Source organism: Leuciscus leuciscus (genome assembly GCF_965113295.1).
Source record: "Leuciscus leuciscus genome assembly, chromosome: 23".
In the NCBI taxonomy this organism is placed as follows: Eukaryota; Metazoa; Chordata; class Actinopteri; order Cypriniformes; family Leuciscidae; genus Leuciscus; species Leuciscus leuciscus.
Window position 1 is genome coordinate 30,362,886 of NC_138747.1, and position 12,933 is coordinate 30,375,818.

Consider the following 12,933-nt stretch of genomic DNA (forward strand, 5'->3'; position numbering starts at 1 on the left):
TGCAGCTATATATATACCACATTCACATTTAAGCTGCATGGCGACGAAAGAAATGAATAGAAATATGTGCAAAACAACAACAAAACACACAATGTCAAGACTGCAATATAGGGGTTTCGTATCGGGATGGTTATGACAATTTTACTATAAAATAAATTCTTCCTTTCTGGTCAATTTTATTTCAAATCAAATTATATCAAATTGTAACAAGCCTCTAATAAAGTGTATAAAGTTGTATTAATTTAGACAGACTTAACTTGGCTACAAGTTAGAACTTCAGAATGGTGTTGGTTATGTATTCATTGTTATTTTAAGCTGATGGTGTTAAAGACACGTGATTCAACTCATCAGCTCGTTGGTAGAACAGCCACAAAGACCTGAACAGATCATCGAACACATAAAAGAATAGCCTACAGTCGCTTACTATTTTTGCCTGAGAAGTCATCTATTCTGAACCCTGCCGTTTAAAATGTGTAGCCTACTCTTTTTGTACCTACAGGGACTGCATTGGGAAATATAACAAGGATCCGATGTGCTCACAATAGAATTTAGTTGAGAATTTAGAAATATTTTAAACATGGGAAGCTAATAAAATGTATGAATAATTTCAGCATTAGAATATGAGCTTTAATTATTTTAATTATTCGCTGTAAGTTAATATCCTAACAAGTGATGAGCAATACATTTCAGAAACAGAGATGTGAGCAACGTATGGTTGAAATGGGTGGGATAACTTTTGAATTGAATAACAATAATTCTTTAGGCGGAGAACGCAGGACCTTATGGAGGGTTCTAAGAGCGCAGGACCTTATGAGCCTTTACTTCCCACAGGATTCGGTTGCAGCAAGTCATGCACCCTGTAGTTTCTCCTTTATGATGTTTAATTTCCTCCGCTACTTCCTACCGTTTTAAATTCAGAGAAAGAGTGCTGGTGTTTGAAGTTGCATTTAGAATCCCTTCATATATTATATTTATGCCCTGGTCTTACTGCAAAATTGTTTCTTCCTTCCAATATATCCAAAGCCATTTTCCTGTCACACTAAATTAAGGTGATTTTTTTTTATATCGTCTTCCTTCTCCACACTGACAAAACAAATCGAAAACCTAAATCTAAACTCAAAAGATCGTTCTTTAGGGTTTCAGTGGTGGTGATTTTATAGTTGAATGTTATAAATTTTAATACGTACAATGGCATACTTTTCTAAAACCGTTTTATTATTTCTTAACCTTAATTTAAAATCCGCAGGATTATCAAATAGGCTATAAAAAATTTATTGATTAGTGAGAAAATAACGAATTAATCTTTCCTCAGGTAACCTAAAATGTGCTTTACATTAAGTCAGAAATGACATTTGATTTGAGTTACAAATTAGGTTACAACAAAAGTATATACATAAAAATGAACTTTAAAACATCTCTATATTCGCGTGAAAATCTTAATGCCCAATCCTCCTAAAAATCATAGACATTTTCAGTAAAACCGTTTAATACGGACCGACAGACCTTTACAACAGCGGCACAGTGCAGATTATTCATAAACCGCAGGAATCCTTTCATTCCCTCTTGCTTTTAGTTTCAGGACACAAAAGCGAGTGATAATGAGAGGAAATGAGACTAGAAACATTAAAGATTATATCTCAGAAAGTTTCTTAAATTTCATTCGACTTAGTTCGACTTACAACAATAACATTATTTACTATTAGTAATATTAATCTTTCCGTTCGGCACTGTTTTATATAATGTTCAGAAACAAGTCAAGAAATGCTACATACTTAGAAATAAATGTATGATTACAATGTGTTTATCTGATGAACGTATTTTCTTTGTTACATACAATACTTGCTTTAATCATCAAATAAATAATGACAATGAGCAATTGATTGTATGCCTGTAGATTAAACTATTTCTGCCATAATAATTGTATAAAAAACTGTGAAATTAGTCTTGTTTTTCAGTGTTAAATTATTATTTCTTTAAATGCATTTAATCTGTACTATTAAGATTCACATACACCGTAAAAGGTGGTAACCATTATCTTGCAAGTTAAGTGATGATGATGATGATGATGATGATGATAGATGATATATATTATTTTTTGACCTAAATATAAATAACTTCGCAGGTTATTTGATTAAATTGTCATGCTATTATTGTTTGTCCTATTGCTATCTCAAAATATCTGTGACAAGGATGTTTCCTGATTTCTGTTACATTTAATACAGTTAAAAAACATTATTGTATGGCAGTTTTTTTCTTTTCTTTTTGGATCAGGAAGCTAAATGAAAATGTTTAGGAAGACATCTGAATGTTTACTTTACTTTACTTCTTCTCTCACTCCTCCCACTGCCACATTCAAGGTCGAGTCCACGCCACAGCCAGAGGCTGTAAAGAGCCCTACTGTCTCAAAGTCGAAACCTTTATAACAAGGACATTTATTGTGGAAAGACAAATGAGTGCTATCATCATGCATGCTGACGTTCAAAAATGTCTTAAATGTCAAGCGTTAAGCTAGTATCAAAGCATTCATTTTTACACAACCTCATTACAGGACATTGGGAAATTAGTAGTGTACATACAAAATAAAAACCATGACGGGTTGGATATATTTTGGTGAGAAATGTTACATTTGAGCGTGTTAAAAACAAACTTCCAAAAGGTTCATAATTCTGACTAGCAAATTTAGGCTATTTCACGAAACCTATGCCTCTAGCACATTTCAGTAGGCTAATTTAGACTGCTAAAACTATAGCTAGAGACACATTTATGTCAGATACAGCTAAGAAACGTTAGGTCATAGACAATAACAGAGAACAGACAACATTAGGTAATCACATTTTATTGGAAATGAATCGAACGCTTAGCCCCACACTGATACAATCATTTAATGCTTATTGGTGTAGCAGACATTTGCCACCCAAACATCAGGAAGACACTGCACTGATTATAAAACGTCATAACCCACAACAGTAGTATTATAGCCTACACTGCTATCATGTACTCCGTTTTAACCAATATATCATTAACACAGCGTTCCTAGAGGAAAACACAACTGACCGCACTGAGAAAGACGGCAGTGAGTGAATGTTCGAGCGTTGTAAACATCACATGCAAATATCACAACAATAGTAGGCTAGTACTTGCTAAAGCCTGGCACCGTCCATGCTGCACTTTGGTCTGGACTACAACAAAGAGACAAAAAAGATCATAATTTCATCTTGAACTACAAACTTAGAAGCCTCAATGCCGTCAGGTGGCTCTAATAAAAGCTAATAAAACCTCTTTGTCCCTTTACCCTGGCAATCTGCAGTAAACAGATTTGACAAGCATTTTTGCACATGACTGTTATGTTTAGGAGTGGGGCTAGCAGGTTCATGCTTATTGCAGTTGTAAATTATATACATTTAGTCGGAGATCGGGTTGGTCTTTTCTATTTTACGCATCAACTTTTCGTTTAAGCTGTGTGCACGGTTACTTAAAGTCCAGTCAAGCTTCAATGAGAATTAGCTACTATTTGGAAACCGCTAACTGATCCTCCATTCATAACAAAACAATCAGCAATCATTCCGATGTTTTATGAATCATCTCAGATCTCAGTCAGGATCCGCCTCGCTCTAAAAGTAAGACAGAGCCTGTTCCCGCATCAAGAGCCTTTTCTTCTTCATGCGACGGTTCTGGAACCAGATTTTGACCTGTTGGTCCGTGAGATTGAGCTGGTCCGACAGTTCCCTCCTCCGCTGTCGAGTGATGAACTCATTGAGGATAAACTCACACTCTAATTCATTCAGCTGAAGCTTTGAATAGGGTTTACGCTTCTTTCGGGTGTGTGTGTGAATTGGGAACCACAGCGCACCTTAGAAAAAAAAGAAAATTCTGCAATGATTTTTGTTTATGTTTGCAAGACAAACGCACAAGCAACGAAATTCACTTATTTGAAAGCGCACACTGTCCAACTCCTTTTAGAGAACATGCATGATTTCTCTTCAAGATCCTCCACGGCAAGCAATTTTGCATTTAAAAGACGTCTAGCCGTCAATACACAGCCCTGAAGTCTAGGCTAAAACAAGACAAAATTTGTCGGTGAAAATTTAATAGACGTCTAACCATAGCCCAAGACTATAGTCATCAATTAGATCAATTTGAAATGAAACCAAACACCTTGTAATCACTGTTGACTTTGCTTACATGCTAGAATATATCTCGCAAGTTATTTTGGCAAAAACGACATGTAACCACATTCAAGGTTATTCACCGAAACGGTGAAATGATGGCTATTGCTTGCTGGGTCATCTTCTCATCTAAATACAACACTTTATAAAGACTCACCTCCGTGTATGGCTGTGTGGATGTCAGGGGATGTCAGTGGACTCGTGATGCCCGGTGGGGTCTTGGACCCCTCCATAACGAGTGAAGAACCAGAATCGGATTCAAGGGACCGGCACGATGGAGGGTTTAGGGTTAAATGTTCGGCAGTCGTTAAGTAGTCATATTTGGAGTAATTTCCACCGTTGTCCATTCCGTTCAGATTCTTCAGTCCTGACACTGAAGAGTTGTCCAGTTTAAGAATGGTATTGTTATTGTCACCAGCACCGCTGGTGGCGCACGCACTCTCACTATAACAACATCTGTGTTCTTCCTGCCGAGGAATGTCGCATGATTGAGTGTATGTGGAGTTTAGGGAAACATAAGATTGTGGGTATCCAGTACATGGTTCCGATGGGTTCCAAGACAAAGAGCAGACATTGTGTCTTCTTGAGGTTTGTATCCCTAGCGGTTCGTCCGACGCACGGAAACTGGAGAGATAACATGCATCTCTTGTATGAATGTTAACCAATTGTCCAACAAACCCGGGATTAAGGAGATTGTGCTCGCCCATTTTGGCGGGCCCGACTAAGAGTTTATAGTTTATAGCAAATCTGACATTAACGTATGGGGAAACCAGGCTGAGCCCTATTGGCTGCATAGTGGTCACATGACACTGGTTGCAAGTGAGTTGCAGAAGGAGCCACCCACTGTGTTTCGTGTCTGACAAAGTATTAGCTTGGTTTATTATTTTATTTTATTTTATTTTATTATACTATAATGCCTTTTATACTGTACTTCCAAAAGAGATTTTTTTTTTTTTTCACTCAGTTGCCTACTGATATCCTGGTAGTTTATATTACGTGATTAAAACTATTTACAGATTTGGATGTATTGTTTTTAAATATATATTATTTGTGATTTAAAATCATTTACAGATTTAGGTGTAGCCTACTTTTTATTGTTTATTATTTTGTCAGCAAAACAATGTCATCTCATTATGCAATGACGAGCATCAGGATTATTTGAAATGTTAAATTAAAGATCTGAAAGCGCAGACACTATATACACTAGATGTCGCATTGGCTACGGTTTCGCAGTAGCCAATGCGACATCTAGTGTATATATCTATACCCGCCCGCGCTCTCAGATCATTTGGACGCAGCTGTGTTCAAGAGGTAAAAACGATATAAATACTGTTCGTTTTCTCACACAAACCGCTCGTTTCGTGTCTTGGGCCATCAATGTGTACTTACGATGGGGAATTGTTTAATTTGGACGATGGGGAATTGTTTTAATTTGGACTCTGTGCATGCTCTTTGAGACAGTGACCATCGACCTGCATTATATGACTGACAGACAAGAACGGTTTGACCTAAAAATATCAAAATTGAAACTACTGCGGAAAAAAAGACACCTACATCTTGGATGCCCTTGAGGTAAGCTAAAACATACCAAAAATTAATTTCAAAGTGAACTATCCCTTTAAGTTATGTTGCGCGGCTTTATTTGGACATTTTAACATTTTAAAACATCTAGCTTAAAACACACAAAGCAAATCCAGGTTCAAAAACATGCTCTCCTCATATTTACAGTATGGTATATTAACAGTGTTGGGTAAGTTACTCTAAAAAGTTAATTTATCCCATAGCTACTAATTATATTCAACAGATTCCTATACTTCTTTATCTCTCTAAAAAGTATTGAACTCTCTGAATCCGTTATCAACCTCGACCAGTTGAACAAAACAAGGATACATAACTGCTCTTTTAATTCTTTCAAATAAATAATAGAAAACTACATAAATTATTCTTGAACTGACCAAAGTATTTAAGAGAGGTTACATGAAAACATACATTTCATCATTACACGTTAATTTTTTTATGTTAAATTCACTATTGTTTTATATAGAATTTAATTTAATTTCAGACAAAAAAATATCAGATTAAATTACTTAACGTTTTCAAGGGGAAAGTACTTAGTAATGCATTACAATAATAACAGGCTATATTTGCATTAACTACACCCCCTCACAAATACGTTTGTAAAAAAATTTACATTCAAGACTTCTCTCTCAAATTATATTACTTTAAAATCCGATACAGGTTTCCATTCAGTGGTTTTAACTCAAGAGTTGTTAAGTCAGTCATTTTATAAAAGGCAGAGAGCGTCCATTATGTCATCGTGCCATCATAACCATTAAAGTCCATCTTCGAAGCATAGAACATTAAATTGAGAGCAATTGAATTAGTAAATTACACACAGGAAAGTCGCATCAACATCATTCATCCCTTCAGTGTGTATTCGTCATAAACAATTATACATTAGGCTATACACAGTGTTTCATGGAACTGTATAATAATAGGCTATAGCTAGCTGTACATTCAGGGTTATTTTTGTAAGACAAAGTATCTAATTTGATGAATAATTGGAAGAGTAATCCAGTAAAGTATAGGATTGCACACACTCCATCTTCCTCCTCAAGGTGTAATAGCATTTCTCTTTCTGAAACGTAAACATTTTAAATTCCAAAATATGACAACATTTACGACTAAAATTAAATCTAATTGGTTAGTGCACCAATTCTGTGATCATGTCGTTTCAAACCTAAACCTTTCGCTCATCTTCAGAGCGCAAATGAATTTTTAAAAATAATTTATTATCATTTTTGCACAACCAACACATGCATGTATGCAAATAATAATAGGCTAATAATAAAAAACATCAAACGCAATCCATGAATCGAGTTTTTTATTCCAAGACTTCTGATAAGCACGTTCAAGTCTTACAACTAATTAAATGAACGTGAGTAGGCCTATAAAAATTATTAAATTGCCTGCCTTAACATCTTTTAAAATACAGTTTTTCTCATTATCTTAACCAGTAGTTTATATCCTCAGTTGTCCTGAAGCTTCCCACTTCTGTGTCGGTTCAAGGTCACTGTCTAGTACATGTGTGCGACACATTCTCGGATTCTGTGGACTTGAATCACACTAAGGTCGCATTCCTTCCATGACCTTCTCTAACACCAGACTCACCCTTTAAAAAAAACAAAAAAAAAACAAAAAAACAAACATAGCCAAACGATCATCCATTCTTGAAACTGCGGTCGATCTAACCTGGGGTGCGTTTCCCGAAAGCATCGTTAGCCAACTATGGTCGCAAGTTCCGTCGTTATCAGCATAGTTCAACGATTTGGTGTTTCCCGAAACCATCGTTCAAACGAACGTTCGCAAACATCATCGCAAACTTGTGTGGTTGGAACGACAGCTCTCGAGCTGTCGTAGTTTCTAGTTTACATTAGATGTAGACTGAATAAATCCTTATCTTTAGCAAAATAAGCAAGCTGACATTCAGTACAACCCGTGTTATTTATTTAGAATACATACAAATGTAATTTATGTCTTTTAGTTTGTCAAGAGATTTAAAGCACCGTTTTTGAAGACTGCGCATGTGCGAACGTGCTCTACTATGTAAGAACGAGCCAAATATTGAGTCTGGTAATAAAGCAAAATAACTGAGAAAAAATTAGAAATGGTCTTCAGATGCCATGTCTGTAACTTATATGACAAAATCTAGCGTTAATTCGATCTCAAACAGATTAATTAAAATAAGTTATTAGTCCACCACGTGCGAGACGTCATAAACCAACGTGGTTGAACGATACTTTGAGACAGACGGTTTCGGGAAACAGTCGTGACTAGCTAGTTGATTTCTCCAACGATGCATCGTACTATGGTAGTTAAGCAGCGAGCTATATAGTTGTAGGGTAGACTGGGTACAGTTGAGACATAGGTACAGTTGAGACACCTTTAATAACTTGCGTTCGCAGCAAGCACAAGTTGTGATTTTTGCTGTGCACATGCGTATTAGTGTCCTCTTTGTTTGTGGGAAATTTGAACAGTGGACGCATCTCCGATCCGAAAATATCGGGTAAAGTTTTTTTTCTAAAGTAGGACGTTCACTTCACCATGCACTCTCCACAATGAATAGCTTATTATCCCTATATGACTGTTAAACATAACTGGTATCACCACAAACTTTATTCTGTGCCCTAAAAACTGGCATATTTCATGGTATTGTGTCATGCAAGGTAATTGCAAAATCTAGAGAAATGTGCGAGGTGGCCAGCGGGGTATAGTTGAGACACACGTGTACCAACTGTACCCCCGATAGAGCTCTATTAGGAAACACACTGTTTAATTGTTCAGTGTTATGATAACAGGTTAAAGGTCGTAATTAGCCAGCATAGGACGCAAATGAAAATAAAATTTGATATTTGTGATATTTAAACTGTGTATTATTAATAAATATTGTTTAATATCTTGTTCCTGCTTTATAAATTTTAACCAGTGCTAATTTAAATAAAATGAATGAATATAAATGGTTGAATAAACAAAAATGTTGCCCAATTGTTATTTTCTTTATTTGTCTTTATTTTTTATATTTACAATGAATGGTAAGTTATCTTTACATCATTAAAAATGGGTGTCTCAACTGTACCATGCACTGTCTCAACTGTACCACATATGGGTACAGTTGAGACAAGGTTGAGACAAAAAGCACCTTATTTTTATTAGGTAATTGTGGAAAATATAAACTACTTGTGGGTATTATTGATTGATAATATCTTTGTCTACAAGCTAATGAAATGTCATGTGGCATGCCATGTGGAAATTCACTTCTTTTCAGTATCTATTTTTTGTGTGAAAAATCAAAACGCAAAAAGTGTCTCAACTGTACCCAGTCTACCCAGGGGTGCGTTTCCCGAAAGCATCGTTAGCCAACTATGGTCGCAAGTTCCGTCGTTATCAGCATAGTTCAACAATTTGGTGTTTCCCGAAACCATCGTTCCAACGAACGTTCGCAAACTGCATTGAGTCTGGTAATAAAGCAAAATAACTGAGAAAAATTAGAAATGGTCTTCAGATGCCATGTCTGTAACTTATATGACAAAATCTATCGTTAATTCGATCTCAAACAGGGGTGCGTTTCCCGAAAGCATCGTTAGTCAACTATGGTCGCAAGTTCCGTCGTTATCAGCATAGTTCAACGATTTGGTGTTTCCCGAAACCATCGTTCCAACGAATGTTCGCAAACAGCATCGCAAACTTGTGTGGTTGGAACGATAGCTCTCGAGCTGTGGTTAGAAGCATAGTTTCTAGTTTACATGATATGTAGACTGAATAAATCCTTATCTTTAGCAAAATAAGCAAGCTGACATTCAGTACAACCCGTGTTATTTATTTAGAATACATACAAATGTAATTTACGTCTTTTAGTTTGTCAAGAGATTTAAATCACCGTTTTTGAAGAGTGCGCATGTGCGAACGTGCTCTACTATGTAAGAACGAGCCAAATATTGAGTCTGGTAATAAAGCAAAATAACTGAGAAAAAATTGAAATGGTCTTCAGATGCCATGTCTGTAACTTATATGACAAAATCTAGCGTTAATTCGATCTCAAACAGATTAATTCAAATAAGTTATTAGTCCACCACGTGCGAGACGTCATAAACCAACGTGGTTGAACGATACTTTGCGACATACGGTTTCGGGAAACAGTCGTGACTAGCTAGTTGATTTCTCCAACGATGCATCGTACTATGGTAGTTAAGCAGCGAGCTATATAGTTGTACGGGAAACGCACCCCAGGACGTGCGTTTCCCTTACAACTATATAGCTCGCTGCTTAACTACCATAGTACGATTTATCTAAACCACAATTTGTACAAGGATATAAAGCTAAATGTAAAGTTAATATGCCTAGAAAAAGAAATAAACGCAGCAGATTATTTACTTTTCTAAAATATTTAATCCAAATTATCATCGACATTAAGACCATTTAAGACATTTTAATAAAATATATCTATGGATATATCAAATATGCATCTCCCTCCCCATCCAAGCGTCTTTTATGGCTCGTTTCCACTGAGCGGTACGGTACAGTACGGTACAGTACAGTACGATTCGGGACGGTAAACCCTGATCCGGCTAGCGTTTCCACCGCCAACAGTAGCCTACCCTTACTTGATAGGCGTGGTGTAGCCTAGCCTATGCTGGAAAGAAGCGATCGACGTCATTTTCGCGCGAAGAAGAAAGCGACATAGTAAACAACAATGGATGACATTCAGCAGATCTTGTTCTTGCCTCTCGGCATGTTTGTCATAAGAAGACAAGCGCCGACATTAGGCGTTTCTCAATACCAAGTAGCCTACGCAAAGTTCGGACTTGCCAAGTCCGACTCAGGAGAATGACTCCCGAGGACGCGAGTCCGGTAATAACAGTAGTATTGTATTTCAACTATATAAAAAAATGGCTCAAGGTTACCCTAACCCCAACCCTGTTGTCATTCCCCTTGTAGCACGCGCAAGTGATGATACTCTGTCAAACAATCAACGTTCTGCATTGAGTCTAGCTCCCTTTAGTACCGTACCACTGTGCAATGGTAAAAGTGGTATAGGGACGGACGGTTCGGCATTTTGGTAACATTCACAACTTTTGACAGTGGAAACGTAAATAAATGTGTACCATACTGTACTGTAGGCCTACCATACCGTACTGCTCTTAACCTGCACACTTACACTCTTTCTCCACTAGAGGCAGTGATAGACCATATTATAGGTCTTCTTTTTAAATTGTGCTTTGCAAATGGTCACTGAAAATAGCTCATAGGCCTATATTAATTGCAACACTAGAATTACGGATAATTAAGGATATTAAATAATAGCAGTAAAACAGTGTTTTACTAACGTGTTTTTAAAACAGTCACTGAGACAATTATTCAGAAGAGAATCCCATACTGTCATTCAACAAACAAACAAACAAACAAACAAACAAACAAACAAACAAACAAACATTCAGAAGTCACATTTTCCTTTGATGGATAATTGTATTATATGAATAACTGTCACGCAACCATGAGGATTTCTTGTAGTCTTGGTATAGGCCCTTCACAATATTAAATGTTAAAATTGAACATTCATGGAAATGCTTTAATATGACCTATTGTTTTGTCATTTTGCAGCTTTGAGACACGTAAAAATAGCTTGTAGTTTTAACTTAACCGTGTCAATGACATCTTAATGCTAGACATCAGTATAGACTACAATGGTCTACTTGTTGTCTATGGTCAACCAGCACACAGTCCATATTCATGCTATAATGCGTTGCACATTCATGCTGATGATATCATATAGCAGAAAAATTGGAGAAATATAGACTACCTGTGTATATGAGAGTAATGTTTGTTAAAAAAGTGGGATAATCTAAACGATCAATTATTAACCAATATTTTGGTCAACTTCCTTGATTTTAGCTGATCATAATATAATATAATAAACAGATTTTGAGCTAAGAATGTCTTCTTTTTTCTTTTTTGGGGCCAAAAATATATTTTGTTTAGTACTTAAACTTTTTCATATTAACCATTAGAATAAATTGTTGTTTCTCAAGCAAAATGTGATGCATTTTAACCTGCTAATTTCAAACAGAAATAGGTGTGGCTAAACACTGGCTGACAGGGGTCATCTTTAAACATCTTTAAAAAGTGTTACAACCATCCCCTTACATACAATAAGAACAGTTTGTTTTTAATATTTTTTTTCAGAATGCCTAAACAATGAAAAAAGACAGATCATGTCTGCCAATGTTTAAAAAAAAGAGAAACTGATGAGGTTTCAAAGAAGGTCAGGTCAGTCAGATCAGTTGCGAAGACAATGTTGAAAGCCTGTGGTGAGGATTCTGAGACCTCACACAATGAAAACTTTTTTCTGCTGTTTGTATGGAGCCTTTTGGCAACTCAAAGCCAAAGGAAGTGTGGGTAAGATGTGCCGTCTGCGGTCTCTGTCCCACCAAACCTGCACTGCAGGGTTAACAGCATTCACTTGTTACCATCCTGACTCTGACTGAGAATATTCACACACAGACACACAAACTCAATTTACGATCTCAAACTTTGTTAGACCTACATGTTCACAGGAGTTGAGTGTTAAGCATAAGCATACATTAAGCATAAATACTGTCAAGGAAGTTTGTTCTTTACACACACACACACACACACACACACACACACACACACACACACACACACACACACACACACACACACACACACACACACACACACACACACACACACACACACACACACACACAACCCTACCACTAAACCCTACCCATCACAAAAAACTTTCTGCATTTTTACATTTTCACTAAACATCACTTAGAATGATTTATAAGCTGTTTTGCTCACGAGGAAAAATGTCCCCACAAGGACAAGGATTTAGGATATTGTTATCACTGTGGGAACCCATAATGGTTTACCAGGACACACACACACACACCGCGCACACGCGTATTAAAGACTGAAAAAATACAGCAATGGAGAGCGAATATGGATATGAAACCTGTATAGAAACATAGACAAGTTGACATCATTTAAACGTACAATGACAATAGAGTAAAATGTTTTACATATAGAGGAACGTATGTTTGATTCGCAGTAAGTGGATAATAAATATGTTTCTCCATGGCTTTCGTTACAGACAGTCAAATGCATCCTGCCGTTTCATAACTTAATAAAGTTTGTTACATTTCAGTCAATCATAGTACAGCATAAGATGACAAACATCTGG

General features: G+C 36.4%; 1 protein-coding gene and 1 long non-coding RNA gene across 2 annotated transcripts in view; both read right to left on the bottom strand.

Annotated features, from left to right (window-relative positions):
- Window positions 1–12,933, bottom strand: part of LOC309487563 — a 76,982-nt gene that overhangs the window by 44,193 nt on the left and 19,856 nt on the right. The gene's annotated exons all lie outside the window — the stretch shown is intronic.
- On the bottom strand, window positions 3,612–4,885 carry hoxc12b (homeobox C12b; the record flags this gene model as incomplete). The annotated part of the gene is made up of 2 exons (XM_082155083.1): window positions 4,324–4,885; window positions 3,612–3,850 (listed from the first exon to the last, which is right to left on the bottom strand). Exons 1-2 carry the CDS (start codon window positions 4,871–4,873, stop codon window positions 3,612–3,614), a joined length of 789 nt encoding a protein of 262 aa, XP_082011209.1. The 5' UTR covers window positions 4,874–4,885.